The 24,319-nt window shown below is 48.7% G+C and overlaps 8 protein-coding genes across 8 annotated transcripts; 6 read left to right on the top strand and 2 right to left on the bottom strand.

Moving 5' to 3' along the window:
• Positions 1-383: 383 nt before the first annotated feature.
• On the top strand, positions 384-1,631 carry BP5553_00442 (putative NADP-dependent alcohol dehydrogenase 6; the record flags this gene model as incomplete). The annotated part of the gene is made up of 3 exons (XM_032009065.1): positions 384-588; positions 668-896; positions 983-1,631. The coding sequence occupies 3 exons, from the start codon at positions 384-386 to the stop codon at positions 1,629-1,631; spliced, it is 1,083 nt and encodes a 360-aa protein (XP_031873119.1).
• A 3,104-nt stretch (positions 1,632-4,735) lies between these two features.
• On the top strand, positions 4,736-7,419 carry BP5553_00441 (Pectin lyase-like protein; the record flags this gene model as incomplete). Its single annotated transcript, XM_032009064.1, has 6 exons — positions 4,736-4,955; positions 5,013-5,599; positions 5,657-6,125; positions 6,198-6,728; positions 6,803-7,131; positions 7,219-7,419. 6 exons carry the CDS (start codon positions 4,736-4,738, stop codon positions 7,417-7,419), a joined length of 2,337 nt encoding a protein of 778 aa, XP_031873118.1.
• Positions 7,420-8,087: 668 nt separating this feature from the next.
• Positions 8,088-9,012, top strand: BP5553_00440 (Microtuble-associated protein EB1; the record flags this gene model as incomplete). Its single annotated transcript, XM_032009063.1, has 4 exons — positions 8,088-8,101; positions 8,167-8,238; positions 8,316-8,428; positions 8,489-9,012. The coding sequence occupies 4 exons, from the start codon at positions 8,088-8,090 to the stop codon at positions 9,010-9,012; spliced, it is 723 nt and encodes a 240-aa protein (XP_031873117.1).
• A 589-nt stretch (positions 9,013-9,601) lies between these two features.
• On the top strand, positions 9,602-10,741 carry BP5553_00439 (uncharacterized protein; the record flags this gene model as incomplete). The annotated part of the gene is made up of 1 exon (XM_032009062.1): positions 9,602-10,741. The coding sequence occupies one exon, from the start codon at positions 9,602-9,604 to the stop codon at positions 10,739-10,741; it is 1,140 nt and encodes a 379-aa protein (XP_031873116.1).
• Positions 10,742-12,504: 1,763 nt separating this feature from the next.
• On the top strand, positions 12,505-14,703 carry BP5553_00438 (uncharacterized protein; the record flags this gene model as incomplete). Its single annotated transcript, XM_032009061.1, has 6 exons — positions 12,505-12,680; positions 12,757-12,848; positions 12,916-12,983; positions 13,093-13,527; positions 13,575-14,117; positions 14,170-14,703. 6 exons carry the CDS (start codon positions 12,505-12,507, stop codon positions 14,701-14,703), a joined length of 1,848 nt encoding a protein of 615 aa, XP_031873115.1.
• A 2,767-nt stretch (positions 14,704-17,470) lies between these two features.
• BP5553_00437 (Uncharacterized protein) lies at positions 17,471-19,534 on the top strand (the record flags this gene model as incomplete). Its single annotated transcript, XM_032009060.1, has 1 exon — positions 17,471-19,534. One exon carries the CDS (start codon positions 17,471-17,473, stop codon positions 19,532-19,534), a length of 2,064 nt encoding a protein of 687 aa, XP_031873114.1.
• A 522-nt stretch (positions 19,535-20,056) lies between these two features.
• On the bottom strand, positions 20,057-22,982 carry BP5553_00436 (p-loop containing nucleoside triphosphate hydrolase; the record flags this gene model as incomplete). The annotated part of the gene is made up of 2 exons (XM_032009059.1): positions 20,057-22,640; positions 22,696-22,982. 2 exons carry the CDS (start codon positions 22,980-22,982, stop codon positions 20,057-20,059), a joined length of 2,871 nt encoding a protein of 956 aa, XP_031873113.1.
• An 838-nt stretch (positions 22,983-23,820) lies between these two features.
• On the bottom strand, positions 23,821-24,204 carry BP5553_00435 (uncharacterized protein; the record flags this gene model as incomplete). The annotated part of the gene is made up of 2 exons (XM_032009058.1): positions 23,821-24,078; positions 24,145-24,204. The coding sequence occupies 2 exons, from the start codon at positions 24,202-24,204 to the stop codon at positions 23,821-23,823; spliced, it is 318 nt and encodes a 105-aa protein (XP_031873112.1).
• Between the last annotated feature and the right edge of the window lie 115 nt (positions 24,205-24,319).

Below are 24,319 nucleotides of genomic sequence, written 5' to 3'. Positions count from 1 at the left end.
GTTCTATCCAGCAACTCGGAAACAATCCACGCCTTCCACGTCTCCGAGTCCTTTCCGCGCCGATTGGTGGCAAAATGCGGTCCGCGATGCGATGCCAGTCGCGTCTAGAGCCGTCGCCACAAGGCAACATTTCTTAGGAAGTGGGATACACCTATTAAGTTACGAAGTATAGGGTGGGGGTTACCTTTGTACAGGACGATAGGAGGGGTAAATTATTAATTGAGCTGCCCCGCCTACGTACACTGGGGAAGTCCTGAGGTATATAGTCTGGTACAATACCTGGCACAGTTTGCTCTGCAAATTCAGGAATTGCTTCATTTTTTGACTTCTTGCACTCTTATTTGATCTTCCGTGCTCCTATTACACTTCCGTATCCCTCAAAAATGCCGTATCCCGAGTCCTGGAAAGGTTTCCAAATCGAAGATCCAGCGAAATGGACGGAGTTCCACCTTAATGAGCTGACGCCAAAACCCTTCGGTGACTACGACGTCGATATTAAGATCTTGGCTTGCGGTGTTTGTGCCAGTGATTTACATACTGTTAGTGGTGGATGGGGAGAACAGAAGTTCCCGTTATGTGTTGGGCATGGTATGTGTACATTCAGTATTCGGATTAGATGCGGAGGGGAGGAAGGGAGAGGAGATGCATATGCTGACGGCATGGGCAGAGATTGTCGGGACTGCGGTGCGCGTTGGAGGGAAGGTTACGCTGATCAAGGAGGGCCAGCGCGTTGGAGTTGGCGCACAGTCGTACTCTTGCCTCGAGTGCAAGCAATGCAAGAATGATAATGAGACATACTGTCGTCATCAATTGGATACATATGGTGCTGTGTGGCCCGAAACGGGAATTGTCTCCCAGGGCGGCTACTCAGAATACGTGAGAACCCATGAGCACTGGTATGTTTACCTCTTTTTCTCCGTATCAGACTATTTCATATGTGCTTTAATTCATGGCAGCGGGAGCTGATGTTGGATATGGAAAGGGTCTTCCCTATCCCCGATGGCGTCGCCACGAATAAAGCAGCTCCGATGCTCTGCGCCGGCCTCACGGCATATAGTCCTCTTGTGCGTAATGGCTGTGGCCCAGGCAAGAAGGTCGGTATCGTGGGTCTAGGGGGGATTGGACATTTCGGTCTTCTCTTTGCGAAAGCTCTGGGAGCAGAAACTTGGGTCATCTCGCGGACACACTCGAAAGAAGCTGATGCGAAGAAGATGGGTGCTGACGGATTCATCGCCACTGCGGATAAGGACTGGAACGAACCGCACACCTTCACATTTGACTTGATCATCAATACGGCGAGTAGCAGTGAGGGATTCGACCTAGAGAAATATTTGAGCCTCCTGGATGTGCATGGGAGGTGGATTAGTGTGGGTTTGCCTGAGGGACAGGGACAGGAGGTTAAAGCGCAGACTTTCCTGAGTAACGGATGCTTAATCGGAGCCAGTCATCTAGGAAGCCGGAAGGAGGTGCTTGCTATGCTGCAGTTAGCGGCCGATAAAGGGATTCAGAGTTGGGTTGAGGAGATTGATATTGGGGCAGAGGGACTGAAAACAGCGTTGACGAGGCTCCACAATAATGATGTTAAGTATCGATTTACACTCACAGGATATGATAAGTGTTTCGGGGCGTAAGAAATATTAGTCTAGCTCTGCTCTTCATAAAATATCAAGATTGAAATAAAATAAAGCGCAGCACCTCGGTACCTAGGTACTGTACCTTGTGAATGTGTGAGGTGTGAGGAGTTACAACTGCAGGCTCAAAGAGGTGCATATTTATGATCCCGCAATTACACCGAGTCTTCCCCAGCTTTCCATAGAAAGACCAAATGATATACTTCGTACTTAATCCATAATGGGATACACCACCGAGCTATTGCTTGGGAAAGCATATGATACCAGTGGGTTGGCGGCAGCGGCGTTTCCATCTTAAGCAAGAATGTGATAATAGAATACCCTCTGGATCTCACTAGGATGCATATGTCCATTCTCCCACTTATGATGACCTTCCACTTAGGATGACCTTCACCTAAGTTCGGTGTGTTCGTCGAGCGACCAATATAAATTTCGCAAATCCTAAGTTATTAGAACTATGACGCACCTCACTGATTGTCCTGGAATAGTATCAAAAGGCCCAGGGAACTAACCCCGGAGATGGCTTCGAAAGAATCACCGAATCCGCCGAAATCTGGTCACCATCCCAAATAAAAACAATTCCCCCAAGTTTCCCCAGGTCCGTGCAACTAGAATCTGGGGATATGGTTGGGGTCGAGCGGTTAAGATAGACTCGTGCAAGCGAGGCATACAACAACGAAACTCATTGAGCGACGCAAGTAGACGCAAGAGAAAGGAAACAAGAGGCTATATTTTCCCAGAGTACTGCGCGGGACTCGGTACCTTGGGATCCAGCCGAAGAGCAGCCTCAGGGTAAATTGTAATGGAAAAGAAATAATTGCCTGGATTAGAGTCGTTCGTTCATCCCAACTTTGAGACGCTCTTGGTTTCAGCTTTTTGTCCCTCGTCAGGTCTCCTGTTTCGAAACACCACGTCGCCTCCAACCAACCAAGACGTCCACAGCACTTTCTGTGAAACAAAATAGCAAATCCTGATCATTACTCGTAAACACATGCCAGCAGGCGATTCTGGTATTGCACGAGGCTATTTTGGGGGTATTCAAGCGTGGTGGTTAGTGCGTGGGGTTGACAACACCACCGCATCGTCTTCTCGGCGCCTAGCAATTATTTGAGAGTAGTCACGCTCGAATGTTCAGCTTCCGATGCGTAAACGGGCCGAGCGGGAATAGATGCCTCTTTCTCTTCCTCTTCCGTTTCTTCTTCACAAGTGATCTGAGAAGCAACGTTGGGTCGCATTGCGGGGTGGTACATCTGATCTAATCGTGAGGGTGGACGATCCGGCTAAGGACTTGGCCTCCTGACTGCACATGCTGCCGCGTCGTTGGAAGCTGTGATGTTTTCCATGACCCATGGTCCGATCGGACGGTACGGACCATATCGAGATAGCTAGGGGATGCAAAGTCTAATGCTGTCCATTTTGGTCTGGTCGTCCGGTATTCGGCGCTTCTCCCCCGTCACGTAAAACATCTAAATCTCCCGTCGGCTCCCTATGTGCTGGTCTGTAGATCCCAACCCTAAATGCCCGAAATGGCTGGCGCCCGGTGGCTGGTAGATCGGGTTCGATTTCCGAGTTCTCTGGTGCGTAGTTCCTGGAGGCTGCACGCACCTCCCTCCCCTTGGCATACGCCTACAGCACTGGACTGGACCTGTACTTGTACTCCCTACTCCATAGGACGTCGCCGGAATGATGCTGTGATACTGGAGTATATCGACCGACTAGTGGGCGTTATGCTGGAGAAGGCAGGTGGCGGGCAAACCAAACGCCTAAGATTACGGAGTCTAGCAATGATTCCGTAACGTTGGCCCGGAAGCACTTCCTGGAAGCCGCAAGAGCTAGAGACTAGAGTTTGTACTGTAACTTGTACTTGTAAGGGTCTGGTTACTGGTATGATAGGAGTAGGCAGTAGAAGGCAGTGGTAGCCGCAGCGCCACAACCCCAGGTTTCACTGGCCCCTTTTCAACGACCATCGACAGGCACACCACTGCTCATTTATCCATCGGTGCCTCCACCGCCGCCACTCCTTTCCCCGGCCGTATACGCATTGATCTGCCCCTGGATAATAATAATAAGGGTTTCTCCACGTCTTCCAGCCTTCCAGGGCCCAGCAAGCCTCTCTTGACGCCTCGCCATCCCGGTGGACGTTCTTGTCGGTTCGTTCCGTTTGAATGGGGAATGGGCGCCCAGTCGGACGGTTTCAAATCGGGCCATCTATCTGAGAGGCATCGCATGATAGTGGTCACAGGTGCGAAGTACAGGATCTCGCATGTACCAAGTACGGAGGTACTTCGTAGTCGATTGACTGATTCGGGCTGAGCACCGCGGATACCATTCCAGGACGCGGTTGTGGTGGCCCCTGTTAGACATGTCTCCCCCAGTTGCCGGCTATCCTCATCATGAGTCTCAATCAAACTGGCTGGGGCCGCACGGCGTTTCTCCTGCTGGACATAGCCATGGCCAACGACTTGGATCTGGGCATGGACATGGGCGTGGACTTAAACATATGCCGTGGTGGTGGGCAAGCTCGGACGCGGAGGGCGTTTGCGTGGGCGTGAAGCAAGATGAGGATTTCCATATAAGGGCTGGCAATCACCCTGATGAAGTATGCCGCCACACACCAGACCCCAGTAGTCGTTGCCATCATTCTATTTGGTCCATCCACTGTGCGAGACGTTCACCCCCCCCAACTGTGAGTGCTACCCAGTTTGCTATTGTCCTTGTTATTGTCCTTGTGGTTGTGGCTGTTGTCTGGCTTGCTTGGTATTGTTCCATGCACATGTTGTGTTTGCCTCGTGGTTTTGAATAGACTCGGCACTCGTGGTCACATTCACCATCCTCATGTTGTCAGGATAAGACAATACCAACCGGAAAAAAGAAATGGCTGCTGCTTCCTATTGTCGTTACCTATTTTATCTCTCTACAAAAGACAATTGCTTAACCCCTTACTTTTTCTTTTGCTCTTGCTCCTCCAACTTTATACCTCAACCCACAAAGTACCCTTCATGTTCCCAAGATTTCAAAAATACCAGACAGACTACTGACAACACTCCTGCGGATAGCCATTACACTCCTTAAGAACCTCGTACGGCAGCTGGTACTACTTTGCGATGGCTTCGTTTTCGATCATATCACTCCTGGTGGCCCTTCGCCTCTTTCTGCTCGTCTCCGCAGCGCCAGCTCCCAGTCCTCAGGCTGTGGCTGCCGACGTCAGCGCCAGCGCCAGCACATACTGGCTTGCTTCAATCAAGAGACAGGGAAGCCCGGCTTATGGCAGCTCTAGCTTCCAAGTTTTCCGCAATGTCAAGGACTTTGGTGCTAAGGGTGATGGTATGTTTCCCTCTTCCCAGTTTAGGACGTACGCAGTTTATCTAACTTTCCCAAAAGGCTCTACCGATGATACCGTTGCAATCAACAACGCTATCAGCACTGGATCTCGCTGCGGCCTGAACTGTGACTCTTCAACTGTGACTCCTGCCATCATCTACTTCCCACCTGGAACATACATGGTCAGCAAGCCCCTCATCCAATACTACTATACCCAGTTTATTGGTGATGCGGTTACACTCCCGACTATCAAGGCCACTGCCGGATTTACTGGGATGGCTCTGATGGACGCTGATCCGTATTTGGATGGTGGTGCAAACTGGTTTACCAATCAAAACAACTTTTTCCGCCAAATTCGAAACTTTATTATTGATACAACTTTAATGCCAGTTGGAGCTGGAGCTGGTATTCATTGGCAGGTTGCACAAGCAACTAGCTTACAGAACATTGTGTTCAATATGAGAACAGATGGCGGAGACGCGAACAGGCAGCAAGGAATCTTCATGGACAATGGCTCCGGTGGCTTCATGACTGATTTGACCTTCAATGGCGGCAATTATGGCGCTTTCTTGGGCAGCCAGCAGTTCACCACTCGCAACCTGGTCTTCAATAACTGCCGAACTGCGATCTTTATGAATTGGAATTGGGTAAGAATATTGCCCATCATTTTTCGGAGTAGAGTTGCTGACCAGAATCGTTAACAGGCATGGACCTTGTCCGGAATTTCGATCAATAACTGCGGAATTGGTATTGACATGGCCAATGGAGGCACACAATCCCAGACCGTTGGCTCTGTTCTGCTTGTTGACAGCACCATCGCCAACACTCCTATTGGAATCTCCACTGCCTATTCCACCAACGAAGGGGCAACCAATGGATCTCTGATCATCGACAACGTTGACTTCTCAAACAATGTCCCTGTAGCTGTCTCAAATGCGGCAAACAAGGCTACAGTTTTGGCAGGAAACACGAAAGTGGCATCATGGGCTCAGGGACGCCAATATTCTAGTGGAGCGGCTGGTAAGGTGATTCAGGGACCGCTAGATGCTCCTGCCAAGCCTGCTGGTCTTCTGAACTCTGCCGGTCGTGTTTTCACACGATCAAGGCCGCAGTACGAGAAGGTTCCTGTGTCATCGTTCAAGAGTGCTAAGGCTGCAGGTTGCAAGGGTGATGGTAAGTTTTCCTCTGGAAGTTTAATTGCCTCTTCCTAGTTAATGATCGGAACCATTACTAACCTTGAATTAGGTAAAACCGATGACACCAAAGCCATCCAGGCTTTGTTTGACTCCGCTGGTGCGGATGATATTGTCTACTTTGACCACGGTGCGTACGTGGTCACAGATACCGTTAGAGTTCCCAAGAATATTCGCATCACTGGCGAAATTTGGCCTCTCATTATGGCTGGAGGAACAGCATTCAAGGATCAAGCAAACCCAAAACCAGTCTTCCAAGTTGGACAACCAGGTGATGTCGGAAACGTGGAAATTTCTGACATGATATTCGAAACTCTCGGCCCACAACCCGGCGCCATCCTGATGGAGTGGAATCTTAAGGGAGCATCTCAAGGTTCAGCGGGAACGTGGGACGTCCACTTTCGCATTGGAGGCTCAGCCGGCACCCAATTGCAATCTAGTACCTGCTCCAAAAACCCGAGCGTCATTCAAGCAGCAAAGCCTGAGTGTGTTGGCGCCTTTCTCCTCCTCCATGTCACCTCGACAGGATCAGTTTATGTGGAGAATAATTGGTTCTGGGTGGCGGATCACGAGCTCGATCTTGGTACGTGTAGCATTTTCCCTGGAGCATTTCCCGGTTTCCACAGTACGATAGAGGCATTGCTAACAATCTTGCAGGCGACCATAACCAGATCAATATCTTCAACGGCCGTGGTGTTCTTGTTGAATCTGCTCAAGGCCCCGTGTGGCTGATGGGTACTAGCTCGGAACACAACGTTCTTTACAACTACCAAATTTCAAACGCCGCAAATGTATATATGGCGCTCATTCAAACCGAGACACCTTACTTCCAGAGCAACCCGGATGCTACCACGCCATTCACATCGAATGCTAAATTCTCGGATCCCTCATTCTCAGGCACTGCCAGCGTAAATAAGGCATGGGGTCTTCGTGTTGTCAACTCCAAGGATGTCTACGTTTTCGGTGGCGGTCTCTATTCATTCTTTGTAAGTCACTCGCTCTTCTGAACTAAGGAGTGATTTATCACGTCTTTACATCGCCCTTTGGAACATTTAATCTGACTCATTATCTAGGAAAATTACTCGCAAGACTGTCTCGCCAACCAAAACTGCCAAGATAATATGATTTCTCTAGAGAAATCTAGTGGAGTCCATCTGTATGGTATCTCTACCAAGGCGGCAAAGAATATGGTCACCGTGAATGGCAATAGCGCGGCGTTGGATAAGGATAACCGAAACAACTTCTGCGCTGCCATTTCCGTCTTCCAAGTATAACCTGGTTAACACCTCAGGTCGTAGGTGGCACGTTGTCTCCAGCCAGCTTGGAGCGCGATCTCGGATTTGGATCTCAAGATACCCACGTTGTCTTCATGTACATACATTTTCTTAGCTTCTTGCATCATCGTGCTGGCGCCGAGTGGGGGATCCACCAAAGACAGGAATAGCTCCCGTTCCATTTAAGGAAATTTTGTAGCATTGAGATACATAGCTCTCTAGCACAAAAGTACATATATGCCATGCAATGCCCTTTTATCATGCTGTTGATTGTACTGCGGAAACACGTCGTAGATACTTCTGAAATAACACAACTGTATTTTCATAAATCACGAAAATAGCAAGGAACCAGAACAGAGTCCTATACTATCGCTGCGTCTCTGAGAGGTGTGATTTATCCCGGCCAAATATAAAGAAATCCATACTAGTAATGATTGCCGGGGTAACTGAGATATCTGCACGTGACCGTACGCGACGTACCCCCCAAAACATTCCCCTTTCGATTATTTTGGCTGGCAACTTAACCCTGAATCTTGGTAACCTTCTTTCATCACAACCCCACTGCGCGCTCATAAAGTCTGAGCACCTCCACGAACGACTATACCCCAAGACCACTCCCTATATTTCGGCAACACCCACGCGATCTTTAATACTAGTCTACGTTCAAGATGGGGGAGTCTAGGTCCGTCGCAACACATTTCAAACTCCCTAGAATGACGCAGCATGCTAACTTCACGGCTTCTGCAGACAAGAGCTCGTTTCGTGGCTCAACAATCTCCTCCAACTAAACATCACGAAGGTTGAGCAATGTGGTACTGGGTGAGTTGACCCCCGCTGCCACTTGGTCCCTGCGGCCATGGTTGGTAAGGCTGGTAAACTGACATCTTCGAACGCAGTGCTGCCTTGTGCCAGGTCTTTGATAGTATCTATCTTGATATACCAATGTCCAGAGTCAAGTTCAGCGTCAATACCGAATATGCATATCTGCAAAACTTCAAGATCCTTCAAAGTACGTTATTCTAGCGGGCCCAAAGTTGCACGACAGAGATACTAATAGCGACGTCATTAGACGCCTTCACGCGCCATGGCATCGACCGACCGGTGAACGTTGAACAACTAGTCAAGTGCAAGATGCAAGACAACCTCGAATTCCTCCAGTGGACGAAGCGGTATTGGGATCAATACTTTCCCGGTGGCGATTACGATGCCGTTGCTCGTCGACGTGGCTCCGGTGCCCCTCCAGCTGCCGCTCCTACATCACGAACAACCGCCGGCGCAACCAAGAGAGGCACGACTCCTACTACTGGCGGACGGGTCGCGAGAGGAATCGGTGCTGGTCCAGGGTCTGCTGCCTTGCAGCAAGAGAACAACACACTCAAGGAAACCGTGCAGGGGTTGGAGCGGGAGAGGGACTTCTACTTCAGTAAGCTTCGAGATATCGAGCTGCTAGTCCAACAGGCATGCGAAGACGATCCAGAGATCGAGAAACAGGAGGATGGTTTGATCAAGCATATCCAAGCGATCCTCTACTCGACGGAGGACGGATTCGAGATACCCGCGGAAGATGGTGTGGATGACCAGGAGACGTTCTAGGCGGAGTCATGATGATGATATGATGGCAAGTGGGTTCCTAGAAGGTTTCAAAATCGATTGGGACCAGACTGGATGGTCGGAGTTACGAAGCACATGCCAGGTCATATACATGAATAATGAGCGTTGACGGGTTCTACCTGCTGTATTGTTTGTTTCTGCTGCATGGCTTATAATAAAGAGCTATCGATCCGCCTTGACAATCCAGAAGTCTTTTAAATAAATATACGTTCTAGTCTAGAAACTCGTTCATAAAGTAATACCATATAAACTGCTGATCTCGTTGAAATCTACGGAGTAATACTTATAAGGGGCCGAAGCTAAAACCCCACAAGGCGTCCAGGGACTCCAGTCAGGTGCCTTAAGTACCTAAGTACCTATGTACTCGTTGCCTAGCACAGTGTAGCACAGCGCTATTGAAGGTGCGTCATGCAGAGCGGCAGCAACCTAGGTAAGGTCTGTACAACTCCAACCACAACTCCAACTCTAAACATACAACCCTCAAGACGGCCCTTCACCACGACCTGTATACACTCGGAGTATCCCATCAACCTACCCTTTGCGGCGCCCTAAATCCCATCTTGTTACAGTAATGGCCCCGCCTCTAGAAATCTCCATCCCCTCAACTATCCTCAACCAACCCGAAAACGAGAAACCATACACTCTATACAACATCACCCTCCGCCTCCCCCTCCGCACCTTCGTCGTCCAGAAGCGCTACTCTGATTTCGTTGCCCTCCAGTCTTCTTTATCATCCATCGTCTCCTCTCCACCTCCAGCGCCGCTCCCTGCAAAATCATGGTTTAAATCAACAGCCTCGTCGCCCGAACTCACCGAATCACGCCGCGTAGGCCTCGAGAAATACCTCCGAGCCATAGCAGAGTGCCCCGACCGCCGCTGGCGTGATACTTCCGTATGGCGAACGTTTCTGAATCTGCCCAGCAGTAGTGCAAGTGGCAGTGCGAGTAGTGCAAGAGGGGAGCTGATCGCAGCGAGGCAGAGGGGAGCTTTGGGCAACCAGGCTGGACAAGTGGCGAGCGATCCGCAGATATGGCTGGATTTACACCGCGAGATGAAGGGACAGTTACATGATGCGCGGCTATTTCTTGGAAGGAGGGATGGAGCTACGACGGCACAGGCTCAGTATGAGGCGGGGGCAAATGCGAAAAGGTGCTTGGTTAAGGCTGGGGGCTTGATTGGGAATTTGGAGGAGGGTCTGAAAATCATGGCTGAAGGGGAAAAGAGGGGTGGTGATAGCAAATCTGGAGTTGGAGCGGGCGAGCTGAGGAGGCGGAGAGATTTACTCGGCAGTGCGAGGGTAGAGAGGGATGGCTTGGAGAAGCTGGCCGTTAGTCTCGCAGTTAAGGGAAATGCTGCAAATGGGAGTGGCAATGGAGGTGCAACGGCCTCGCAGCAGGATAAAAATGCTTTATTCGGACCCAGTGTGTCCAGACCTGCTGGACGGGTTCTCGGTGCCCCAGTACCTGAAACGGATAAGACTCGGGAGTTGGACAATGATGGCGTACTACAGTTACAAAAGCAGATGATGCAAAATCAAGATCTCGATGTGGACGAGTTGGCTAAGACTGTCAGGAGACAGAAAGAGATGGGTCTTGCTATACATTCTGAATTGGAGCTGCAGAACGAGATGCTTCGGAGAGTTGACGAGGATGTCGGCAGAGTAGCGGGAAAGATTGCTGTAGCGAAGAAACGGACGGCGAAGATATCATAAGGTACTTCTCTTTTTGATGTGTTGTATGATATCTTTGCTTTAGCGTTGGCATCAGCCTGGAGTTCTTGGACCTTGGCTCTTTTTGAGCGATAGGGGCTACTGCTCCTTTTGCATTCCTTGTTACTTATGTGCAGATAATGAGAGAGGTATGCATAGTTGCATCTGTAAATACATTCTAAGTCTTATCGATTAGTTTTGCTAGTACTGTATTGTCCTTTTGCTTTGATACCTATCCTACAATACATGACATACCTAGTAATTATCAGGCTTCTAAGTTTCTTACGTGATGAGTGCGTTATGTAAAATTACAGTTCTTCCTTCTAGTCCCTGATGCGCCATACCTCTAGATAGGCAAAATCAGTGCAGCGTTAACTTGTAAAGAGCATGCTTGTGTGATAATTCCGTGTATTGTAGCTGCAGTCATCTACCAACCCCGAATTTTGCATCACTCTCAAATAGTCGGCCAAAATGGTAACTACCTGTACAAATTCATTGAATAGAGAAAGCCACCCTTAAGTAAACCCCAACAAGGGATAGATTTTTGGTCCTCGTCGCTTGTTTTGGAATTTGGGAAGGTCTCTCGATAGCGTGGCGACGGTCGCGCCTCCCCCCTTTCCCACCGCGAAGTCTCTCGCTTGCGCAGAAAGTAAACAAACGAGCCAAAAAGAATCAAAAGAGTCAAAAGCCCAAAAGAATAAATAAAAAATGCTACAGTAGGATGCAAGGCAAAAGAGTTTTATTTCCTGAAGGGGATACTCAAGGCGAATCAAAAAACAAAATCAACATTCAAAATGGCAAAACTCAAGTAGAAGTGTCTAGCCCGTAGGGTAGATCACCATATAGTCGCTCGAAACTCCTCTATATGCTTGAGTAACCACTTTCGCAGTTCGTCTCCTCAGCGCCCTAGAATTCACACACGAGAGGAGGGCCCCGTGTCTCGCGTCATTCCTAGACTCTCCTGAAGATTAAACGGTTTCTGCTTATTTGGTCCTATATCCTACCCTTCGTCGGTTATTGTTTTCCCGGGCTACCGCCCGAGTCGCCGCTTCCTACTTTGGAGTTGACGACTACGCGGCTGGCAGAATGCCGTGGCATAGCTCAGATTGGAAAGTGCCTTGGTAGAGTAGAATGGATCTTCAACCTCTGTCGTCTACGTCTTCATATGAGTCGAGATATCTAGAATAAGATGGTCTTGATAGAGCTACGCTCCATTATGGTTATAGTCTGCCAACAGCTTCAGGTTTGGAATAGTTGTATAGAGGTGTGTTACTTCTATTTAAGCTTTGGCACAATTCTAAAGCATATATTGGACAAGACAAAATATTCGAAAGTGATTGGTCACCGAGAGTATCTGATACTACAGGACGGGCAGGCCAATTCTCGCCCAAGCATAAGCTGAAGGGCAGGGCATCCCACCAAGCTTTAAAGCGACGCCCACGAGGATTTTATTCTTCCTTGAAAGCGAACTCGGATGTGTTGAGTCTCATAGTTTTGCACTATTATCTGATTCCAAGAGAGAAATTACAGAACCCAAAACCATGCCTGGAAGGTAGTACATCTTTTGCTGCAAGTAGGGAAAACCAAGCCTAGGACGACTATTTCGTTCACTGGATTGATTCATGAAATACCAACCAATCCTTGAGAATATCCTCTTGTGCGGAAGCCCAGTAGACATTGTAATTACCAAGTTCCTTCAAATTACACTTCTTGTTGGTCACATTGTTAAGGCGCAACTTGGAAGCTGATAGGTTCCAACTTGCCGCATGTACTGTACAATACTTAACTTTTTAAGCTTTTCTGCCTATTGCGTACTCAAGTCTTCATCTTTGAACGGCAACGCGTCGCTACTTGAACAACACCTTAAGACCTTTCTCCCCTTTCCTACCACGTCAACCAATATTCTCCACGACAACAACAAACTCTTCAAGCCCTTCTGCTGGTAAGTGCCAATTAAGCCACCACTAAATATCTAAGACGTGAATTTATATAATACTAACGTGCTTAGCGTCCTGTAGCGTGCAAGCTGTGCCTTTGCTACAGCAAACCGTGACCTCTAGACAGCGTCCTTGTCGCAATTTGCTTTATCTGCACTACGCGCAAATCAAAGGTATGTTCTGGATATATGTATCGTGCCTCTTCACATTCATACTAATGCTTAACGCATAGTCCTGTAGCCCTAGCTAAGATGGCGGATGATACTCCCCGCAAAACCCCTTCCTCAAATACAGGAGGAGCAAGAACGGTACGCCCGATCTCATTACCGTCCGAACTATACTGATATACCCCAGGTATCTACTTACCTTACATATTATCAATCGTTCCCTCTATATCAATGACTAACGAATTTACAGGCAGGCGTCATCAGCGTTCAACAACAGCGTGTGCGTGATGTTTCAGTTGAATCAATCAAGAAAAGATGGAACATCGGCAGCCTTGAAGCGGCCTTCCCTGCTGAAATCACCCCTGTCAGTATGGGAATTGCTGCAATTGCTAATGTTAAGGCTATTGCGAACAAGGTCCCCAACTTAGCAGCTGCGCAAGAGCTTTTCTTGAATCATTGCAAAACCGAAAGTGGAGACTATGTGCCATTCGGATTCAGTCACACGGTTAAGGTACTGAGGTTTCTCAAGGAAAACGGACCACCAACTACAGCGGAACAGCCGTCAACTCCAGAGACAATTCGCCTTCCCCAGGGGCTAGGAGCTGCTACTGAAGAGGCGCTGGAATCGGATCCCGAGAATGAGGCTGAATCTCAGCTTCTGGAACAGACCCAGGCTCCATCTGCCGTAAGTTAATTCTTTGGCAATTTGTTTCCTACTAATCATTGTATTAGTCTATGATCGCAGGTACAGCTTCACCAACAAAGAAACGCAAGGGTCCTTCTGAACAGCCTGATGATAATGGTACAAAGCTGCCTCCTTCCAAGAAGCGAAAGAACGAAAACGAGAGCAAATATGGTAGCAATGGCGCCAATCAAGCCGGCCCATCGCATACTAACACTCTGTTGCCCACCAAAAAGAAGGCTGGCCGTCCCAAGGAACACAATGCCGACGATATGAAGCCAGTCGCTCAAGCTAAGAAGGGAAAATCCCAAATGGACAAGCAACCTCCTAAGGCTCGCGCTGATCAAGAAAACAAATTGCACAATTCAGGCAAGAACCAGGCTGTTGGAAAGGGAGTCCGTAAGGGCAAGATGCCACAGGCGAAGGCTAGTGAGGGAAGTGCAGGGAACAGACATGCGCTCAATCAAGACGCTGGTAATGGCCTGGGCAGCACAGCTTCGGAATTGGACAGTTCGAATGGTCAAGCTACTAGTACAGGCTTTCGAAGTGAGGGTCCCGAACCTCCAACCTCACCAGCAGCTACCAGCGAGGATGTAAGCTTATTTTCATGAGAGAAATCAGATTGCTCCTGCTAATGTTTTATAGGGGGATGGCTGGTGTAATAGTCTAGAGAAAAAGGCGGCCGCTCAAAAGGTCAAAAATGCCCAGTTGTTCTCTACTCTGAACTCAGGCTCGACCACCAGGAATGTTGCAAACAAACAGACAGGCATGGCTGAGGATGAAGATGAAGATGAAGATGAAGATGGAGGTGGAGATGAAGATGATGAAGTTGAATACGGAGATGAAGACGGAGATGAGGATGAAGATGAGGATGGGGATGAAGACACTTTTGTTGTTCAAAACAAGGGAATGGGCAACAAGGGCAATGCACCAAGCCAAAGCTCCGCAATGGTTTCTGCAAGCTCCACTCATCGCTGGCGTGATTCATTGGAAAGACTCTGCGAGGGGTTCTCTGATATATTCGGGGAATTTCTCCTTTCTGAAGATCTCCTTTCGCCAGTGATTCTGGGCCGCGAGGGCATGGTCCTCGATGACCTCGACCTTGTCTTGCAGAGCACCGCTGGACACTTGAGAAGCGACATCGAGCGCGTCTTCGCCAGACACGGGTTGCGAGAATGATGGTTGCACTGAAGGAAACCAACTCAATCACTGCGACCTAAACTTGGTGGACAATAGAATGGGAATCCTCAGTTTCGTCCTTCAATTTCTTTTGCGTTATCAACTTTCTGATGTTTTCTTTCTTTTCTCATCGATAACTCGACACAATCACACTCCTTGAGATGAAGATTTTTTATGCTATGAAGCAGTATAAGAATGAATCTGCTCTCAAGGACGAAGCTATAATTAGTATGACTTTCGTCGTGAGTGCTCGCTCGATCGAAGCTGCGTCCTGCAGTCTTTCATCTCTAGGCTATCTTCCTCGGTGTGGAAGCTGTCGCTGGGGTTTTGTTTTGCAAACTTTGCGGTACGGTTTGCCACTTGGTGCAGATGAATGTATTCCTAGTATTTGTTCCATAGCAGCCCTTGCAGACGCTCGATGCTTTGCACCCCCTCCAACAATGCATTTAAAGTCTTGTGGTCTACAGAATGGATTATACTAGATAGTCCATATTTACTTCCTGCCCGCACCAATTCAGATTCTTTAAACCCAATTTGCCAACTGACTGCATTGGAGACATAATTCGGCGCGATTTAAATTTTACAGAACCAAATCATGGGTCCGAGACTATTCGTGTAGCCGGTTCAACAACTTGCTGCCCCGCTATCTAGACACCAGACTATGATTATTCTATGGAATCCAGCCGACAGATCACTTTGTCTATGCAATCGGCCAGGAAGTAAGAGATCGAAATAACTAGAGCCTACCGGTCAATTCGATTACTGTAGCATTATCCTTATCCCACATCAAATCAGGGTCTCAGGTAGAATTCCCCTGTGAGTGGAAGAATGTGGCCTTGATAAGATGATATCACTCCAAGATCTCTTCCCCTTTTTCCTAGTTTTGTGGTAAATGCGGCGCTTTTAGTAGTAAAAGCAGCGATTTCCCTATAAGTGCCTCTTGAAGTGCTTATCGGGCGTAGTTCCTAGGATCTAGAGTTTACCAGTTGGTAAACTAACGGGTAAGGTCCCGGAGCGGCTGTTATATCGCGACAAGGAGAATCGCGAGAACGGGATCTGGTAAAAGCGGGGGGGCCAGCGCACGCACATAATGTCAAATAGCAATTTTTATTTATCGTTAGCTGTCTTGGTTTAGTGGTAAAATCAGCGCTTCCCATGGATCATGAAAACAACTGGTTCTGAGTCTGCGCTGGCCCCGGGTTCGATTCCCGGAGATAGCAATTCGTTTATTTTGTTTTTGAAATTAATTATTATTTTTTATTGTTATTGTTTTGAGGTTGAAGATAGATATGCGTTTGGTGGTGGTACGAGTACTTTTCTTTTGGCGTTCACTCTCACTTCGTGCGTACGTCATCCCGGCCTTCTTGTCCATGTCAGTTCGAGCCGTTGCCACGGCGACGACGCGGCCGTCGAGTTGTCCTTTGAACGCGCCCTCCCCACATGAGCCAGCCAATCCGTAGCCATGAGTCCTGTCATCCTCCCGTAGTGGCGGAGACGGACCGACCCTCGTACTCCTAGTAGAAAGGGAGCTTCGGACCAGCCCCTTGGGTGCCGTGTGACCACGAGTGCAGATTGCTTTGTGCTTCTACTCCGGACTGTTGTTACTGTACCAAATTCTGCCGTGTGGGTGCTGACGCGTAGGTTCATCGAGCGCCCTTTGGCTCTGTCTCGTCCCCATTTCTGCTACTTATTGGCGCTCGGCGGAGTGGGAGCCTAGGTGTGTAGTGGTCGTGATGGATCCCACACTGTACAGTAGTGTTGCAACGTTGGGAGCGCGTTCAGCGTATCCTGTGGTAGCGTGAGGCGGATTGGGCACATGTCGTGTTTGGGGTCCAACGATAATTGGTAGATATTGACTGAGTTGCTCTTGTCACTGTTGCCAGAGGAGCTCGGCCGTGGGGGAAGAGAGGCCTCCTGCTCAAATCAAATTGCTCGCCACACAGCCCAGTGGTGCTAGGTAATCTCACCGCCGTTGCATGCTTTCGTAACCTGTGATTGCGGCGGTTCAACCGTTCAAGGCCTCCATTTCCCTGACGTGGCGTGGTGTGCAATTCGTCTGATCACTCGGGCCTCCTTTGTTAAACCGCCCTTTCTCTCTTTCTCTGCTGAAGAAGAGCGGCCAGCATCTTCAATCGGGCCTCAGCAACAGCAACCTCACCACATTCCCGAGAGTCGAGACGACAGGCAGGTACCCGGGAGACTCGGACCAAAATAGAGTGGATGTTCGTTCGGAGGAGAATTGCTTTATCGTCGTGCATATGAGAGATTAGCATAGCACGCGGGATAATTCGTACAGAAAAACTGTGTCGCTTCCGTTGCCGGGGGCTGTCAACAATTTGTTTCCGCTAGACCTCCTGCGGACTTGTTCTCGCCCGCGCCTGGACAACCTGCACACAACAACTCCATACAATTGTACAGCATCCGAAAGAATTTTGGCATTTGAGCGTCTGGCCATTAGAGTGTTTAAGTTTGGAATTGCGTCTCTGCTGCGAGCTAACCTGCACCATTTGCCGCTATTTGTTTTCAGCGTCGTTTGTTTCTCGAGGTTTGTTGACACTCGGCACCATGGCAAACGGTGAATCCAAACGCTTGCTAATACTTCTGCTACAGTTTATTCACGATTTTATGACCCCCTTACGACCTCCTGAGATACCCTTCACCTCACAGAAACCTTGAGTATCGCCTTTTCGAACGCCCCAGACGTACATATCACACGCCTCATGCTCTCGAGCCATCCCCGATCTCCTGTTACGAAAATACCACCACCATGAACCCCCCCCCGCCTCCACCTCCACATGGGGCGAATCCCAAATCATCTGGGCTTCCGGATGGACCTTACGACATCTTTATAATACCTCCACACTCCTCGGGCGGCGGATTCATATATCTGCCGTCGCTAAAACCGAACATTAACAGCTTTATTGCTGGAGTTGCTTCAGGTGTCCTGCTCTGTGTTATCTTAAGCGCTTTAGCTCCAGCAGCACAAGCTTGGTGGAATGGCGTCAAAGGTTCTGGAGGAGGTGTTGTTTTGGTTGTGGTGGCAGTCGGGCTCGGGGCATGGGCTTTGGGAAGGACACAAACTGATGGCGGCCCCGGACCAGGTGGTGGGCCAAGTGGCGGGACTCCGGGCTCTGGTAGCGGTGCATATTCTGGCACGCATTCGAATACTCACTCGAATGGCTATGCTGGTGCTGGTGCTGCGCCTCCACCTCCTAGACCAGGCCCTGCACCTGGACCTGGCTCCGCAGGAGGGCCTAGAGCTGGATGGCAGCGAGCAAATCCCCCACCAGGCGCCACTGGTGCCTCTGGTCCCCAGCCAGATTCCAATACAGCTGACGGCTCAGCCAAAGGAGCTTGGGAGCGAGCGCGAGAAGAAACAAAACGAAAGGAAGAGGAAAGAAAAACAAGAGAGGCTGAACAGAAGAGAAAGGATGAGTTGGAGAGGAAGCTACGAGAAGCCCGGGAGAAAGAGGCTCGTGAACGAGAATCTCGAGAGCGGAGGCAGAAGGAAGAAGAGGCCAAAGCCAAGGAAAAGCTCCGGGCAGAAGTAGAGAAGGAATTGGAAAAGGAACGGGAGAAAGATAGAGAGAGACAGAAAGCCAAGGAGAAAACAGAGGCCGAGGTACGAGAGCGTGAAATCCAACAGAAGCTACAGAAGGAAAAGGATGAGAAGGCTAAGGCATGGGAAAAGCAGAAAGAAAGGATAAAGCAAACTCTATTAGAGAGGGAAAAGGCAAAACTCGCATCCCAGAAGGACGAGGGGAAACCAAGTGGAGGCAGCTACGCTTTCTCTGCAACTGGAGAAAAGGTAAACCCTTGGCCCAATGGACGACCTGCATCTCAACCGCCATCGCCTGTTAAACGACCTCCTCCTCCAACAGCAAAGACATTTCGCGAAGCCGATGACGATGCATATTCCTACCGACCGTACGATAAACCAAAGAAGCCGATGCATAGCAAAGCACCTTCGTCAATATATTCCGAAGGCTCATATGCCCCTTCGCAATCCACATCCCGAACGACACCGCCACCTTCGCATCGAGGCCCCTACAGCACAAAGGATCCCGACAAGATTGTTATTAAAGCCGTCTATGCCTTCAACAACGCCTTCATGAAAACCCCGACTTCGCAACTGGTATCTGGAGTAGGATCAGTTACCGATGGCCTGATATTAAGAGTCACAACGGAAGGTCTCTTCATTGATGATGATGTCCGTGGCGTCCCACAACGAGAATGGGACGTCAAAGCCTGGACAATGAAACTCGTAGAGGTATGGTGTCCATCTTTCCGCCAGGGCCCCGCTGGCAATTCTGCATCTGCTCGCGTTGCTTCTTCTGCGCCTTCTAAAAATAACCCTATTCGTCGATTGTGGGGTATGGATAAGGATAAAGCTGCTACTTCGGAAGAAACCGATGCGCTTTTGATCGATATGTTACAGCTTTGCCGCGACAATTGTCGTTCCCGTTCCGCGAGTTCTGCTTCGTCTGCTTATTCTGCGAGTACTGCGAGTTCTTATGATGATCGTTCCTCTGTCACTGATTCAGCTTATGCGTCGTCTGTTGGCTCGTGGTCTTCGCCTTCCAGAGATAAGAGAACTGACAAACGTGGGCAGACTGGAGAATTGAAGGCCGCAAGGCTTCATGTGTTGAGAGCAAGTATTAGGGACCAGGAGGGGAAGAAATACATATTCGTCATTTCTGAGGAGGAGAGTTGGAAGGTCTCGGTGGGTTTGCAGAGGCTGAGGAAGGGTAGTCAGGTCAGGGCTTTGGGGGTTAGCGGCATGAGTACTGCTGACGCGCGCGGGACGTTGGAGCACCTTGGTTGGGTATAAAACAATAATGATTGTTTTGGTAGGAATGATGGGGGGAGGGGTTGTGCTGGGGTGGAATGTGCAGGCAATCTCGAGGAATGTTTGTCTATATCTTGAACGAGCGAGCGAGCGGCATCTGCATCAGCGACGGAGTTTTACACCATTGCACATAGGGTTGGATGGATTTTAGACGAGTTCTTCGATGGGGTTTATACCTTCCAGTCACAATACATAAATTGCATACAGACTACATACTAAACTTTTAATGGGACGCGAATTTTAGAAGTAGCTTCATTTATCTGGGTGTTATAATCTGACTTTATATGAATACTGAAGTTGACTGCGAAGGTTGAAGAAGTAGACCCCGCTATCAGGAGGGAGAATTTCGAACCCTTGGCTTTATATCTCGAAGACTTTATTTTGCAAGTGGCTACTTTATACGCATAACGTACATATTGTATTGTTTACTCGGAGTATCTATCTCCATCCCAAGCGCCAACGCTATGCTATGCCGCTCAACTCCAAAAATCCCATTCCATCATTTCATCCTTTCTTAGCAAATATATAATTTATTTTGCAACCACGATCCCCTAATATAGCCACTAACGCATCATCACCAACCATTTTCTTCAAGTCTTTAACCTCTTCGTGCTCGAAGCCAAAGATATCTTCCGTCTCGCCCCGGAAGATAGACGCATCAATATGCCTATATTGCATTAGCGCCTGCACCTTCCCCTTTGCCTTTTCGAGTCGTCTTTTCTGTGCATCTTCAGCTATCTTTTGCTCAATAGCTGCAACGTTGGCTTTAGTCCCAGGGACAGGCGCGAGGGCAGGATTAATAGGGAATAATGCATCGTCATCACTATCCTCGTTATCCTCGCTGGCATCGCCGCTGTTGTCGTCGGCGTCTATGGCTTCTGGGAGACTGGGAGGAAGTGGATCAGCACCCTGGCCATTGCAATCGCACCCAAGTAGATCGTGGGTCTGACACCCAGGATTGACTTTAAGTCTGAACAAATCTCTTAGCTCTTCGGGAGAAAAGCTGGATTCATTCTTCTTCCCATCAACAACGCTGTTAGCCAGGCCCATCTTAGTGACTTGACGCTGGTAGATCTTTTCGTCCATGCCGCCCGCCATCAGGAATCGATATATCTTAACTGGCCTTTTTTGGCCGTCTCGATATACTCGGGCCATTGCTTGCAAATCTACTGCCGGATTCCAATCCACATCAAAAAGAACCAGCCGAGATGCCCCGATTAAGTTGAGACCTGTCCCACCAGATTTGGCAGAAAGAAGGAAGGCAAAGTTCTTTGCTGCAGGGGTTCGATTGAATGTATCGACTAGATCCTGACGTCTCCCTGATGGTGTGCTGCCATCGAGGCGAAGAAAAGGGAGAGAGAGAGAAGCGAGGTGCTGGCCAAAAAGATCGAGAGTTGCTGTATAATTTGAGACAAGGACGATTTTCTCTGACGTTTTGGTGGATAGGTATCGAAGCAGCTGATCAAGCACCCGAAATTTGCTGCTGGACTTGACCGGAGGATTGCGTAGAAGCTCAGGGGGGATTATCTCAAGGAGCTGAGCGACATTCGAATTTCTGGCAGCCTCCTCATCTTGCTTCAGCAATAAGTTTGGGGCGTTGCAGACCTTCTTCAGCAACGTAATGAGTTGTAGTGACGACTCAGAGTTTCCTAACAATGTCCCGAAAAACGGCGATTCAAGAACATGGCGATATACCTCCACCTGCGCTTGAGTTGGGCTGCAGAAGACTACGTATTCAGTTTTCGGTGGTAGGTATTTGGAAATAACCTCCCCGGTTCGCCGTAAAATAAACATCTTGGTTAATAATGATAGTTCTTCCTCTCTAGCGGTTCCCTTCTCGGTGTCATTCTCTGAAGCTCCTGGTTGTCTGCTTTTCATAATTGGAAGTTCGAATTCTTTCTTGAAGGTATTGTATTTCCCCAAAAGACCGGGATTGACAAAGTCCACCATTTCGAAGAATTCCGAAAGATCATTCTGTATTGGCGTTCCAGACAAGATGATTCTCCTAGGAGTATTCAGCGAGCGAATAGCTTGGGCAGATTTGTTTTGGGCAGTTTTAAGACGATGTCCTTCGTCAGCCACCACGAGGTCAATTCCTGCCCCTTTCTTTAGCTCGTCCTGGACTGATCGCAGCTTCTCATAGCCAATGATCATAACACTATAGCTCTTGCCATGAGTAAAGTCAGTTAGCCGAATCTTCTGGTTGTTGTCTGCCACCAAGACACCAATCCTCTCATTGCCTAGCCATCTTTGGAATTCTTTCTTCCAATTCACGATTAACGTGACGGGGCAAACGATCAACGCCTTCTTGATCACTCCCTCGGATCCGTGTATCGGATTTTGTTTCAAGAGCGTCCATATTAATGTGATCGCCTGTAAGGTCTTGCCTAGACCCATCTCATCTGCTAAAACGGCACCCTGGCCGTTAAAATCTCTCATTCCCATCACACATTCATAGAGGAATTTTACACCTTCACGTTGATGTTCCCGTAGATGTTGACTTAAGAAAGGGTCTACGACCACGTCGACTACTTCTTTTCCCCGAGGAATGTCCTTCATTCTTTTCATAACCAGAGACCCAGGGGTATTTGGATCATGGCGTGGTGTTGGCCCTCCATCCTTCTTTTGCGGCATAATGGATGTCGAGAGAACAGGGGTTTTGAATTTTGCATTCGTTGCCATGCTCTTGTTTGTTGTTGCGTAGAAGCCTTTGGAGGAGATTGCAGTTTTCAACAAACCCACCTTACTTAGCCCAATGGGTTGTTGAGAGTTGGGTTTACAGATGACATGGGCAGCTGTGGCATTCGGAACTGGACTGCTGGTACTGTTGCTCCCGGAACTCTGCGTACGCTTTGCTGTAGTATTCAAAAACGGCTTGCCGGCCAAGAAGTCGGCCTTGCTGATAGTACAATCAACCTCGACATCCTTTCCTCCCACGCTCAATGTACTGCCTGGCAAGAGAGGGTCCTTGTACATGCATCTGCCCATATCTCGGCCGGATATATCTTGTAGACGAGCATAACCGCCGTATACCGAGAGAACTCCATCCCCATCCCATGTCTTATGTTTCTTGGCCGTGAATTTACGCCTAGTAGTAAAAGTTAGACCTCACAATCAAGTATAGGGGTGTGTGGCATCCTTACCATAGGACCATGTAATATCCCTCCAATCCTTCCAGTAGTTGATCTGAAGACGTTTTAGTTTCTACCGGATTCTTCACTACCAGCAAAGGTTTTCTAGGCGCGTTGACAGCTGAAGAACTGGGAGGGGGCTTTTTCGACGGAGGAGGGCTGTCTTCAACCACATGGATTAATTTGCGTTTCTTGGTCGGCCGAGACTGGGGGAATTCCGACTCCGAGTCTGACTCCGTCAAATCGACTGTTGATTTCCTAACACTCTTGAGGAGCGGCGGCTTGAATGGTTTGAACATCTCTCAATCTACGAGAGAGCAATGATGATTGAAGTCCAATATAGCGAAGACGCGTTCGCGTTTCGCGATTTCCACAGTCGCGTGTGATAAGCGAAGCCACGTGATGCGCTTTAACGCTGTCTGCCTTCTGCCCAGGAAGCCATCTTCACTCGTGGCAGCGTCAGGGTCACGAGGGTTTCCCAGGACTTGGTAGCAAAGTATGGAGACGATGTCCAGATGAACGACGCCGTGCCTTTGGATTTCGTAGCGAGACATACCTACCGGTACGTCGATACAGATACCTCGTGACTACGCTGCGCATAGACATGGGCCATTTAAGGATCGAGATGAGGAATTGATTTCACACATGCTGATTTCCGGCCAGCCAATATCATTATCAAGGATGGCCACGTTATAGTGATCCTTGATTGGGAGATGGTGGCTGGTACCCTGAACATTGGGAGTTTATAAAGGCGTTCTACGTCTAATGCTGGCAGAATGACTAGAGGACACAACTACTTGGTACAATGAAACCATATTATTGCGAGCAGGCTGTTAATGGACGATTAACTCAAGTTTTACTTTGATTGTACTTACAACTAGTTAACTCTAGCTGAAGTAAGTGAAGTGAAAGGTTTTCATGCGTTGCTCCTGGAGTTATGCGATGGGATGATTCAATTAAGGCAGACCATACCATAAAACAATCAAGTTAGCTAATGCTCCAACAATAACCTCCGAATTCTCACGCTCGACACAAAATATACAAAACCAGTTTATATAAAATTTCCACAACACTTCATCCTTCATACAAAACACCTACACAACATACACATGACTCAAATCGCTCCAACAAACCCTCTCAAAGCTTCTGAGCCGCCGCCAAAACTTCTTCAACCCAAGTAGTGCAATCCGGAGCCGGAGGGTCCAAACTCTTCACATCCCTCGTCATCAACACCCGGCTATCATACGGCGGAGTTTGGGCGGAGGCAATTGCTTCGAAACCCTGGAGTTTCTCTACAGGCAATTGGAAAGCGCATTCTTTGCCGCTATACGACCTATCACTAGCAAACTTATAGCCGGGACGGGCGTCGTAGTCCATTCCCATGCCAACGTTCCCCTTGACGTGGTAGTAGCGACCTCTGTCCTATTCCTCGAATTGAGCGGGGACGAGAACGATGCCTACGTGATCGGTCCCCGAGATTTGGCTAAATTTCACGCGGTAGACGTTGTAGGCAGTGGTCATGGTGGTAGAGTGTAATAAAGATGGCTTGTAAAGTGTATATAATGTTGCAGTAATTTGGGTAAGTGGTTTGGGCTGAGATGCAGTGAATGATATAAAGAGCTGGAACGCTGTGGAG

The sequence above is a fragment of the Venustampulla echinocandica genome, assembly GCF_003357145.1.
Source record: "Venustampulla echinocandica strain BP 5553 chromosome Unknown scaffold_0, whole genome shotgun sequence".
NCBI lineage: Eukaryota > Fungi > Ascomycota > Leotiomycetes > Helotiales > Pleuroascaceae > Venustampulla > Venustampulla echinocandica.
The sequence above is the reverse complement of the archived record's forward strand: the minus strand, read 5'-3'. Positions and strand labels throughout refer to the sequence as shown.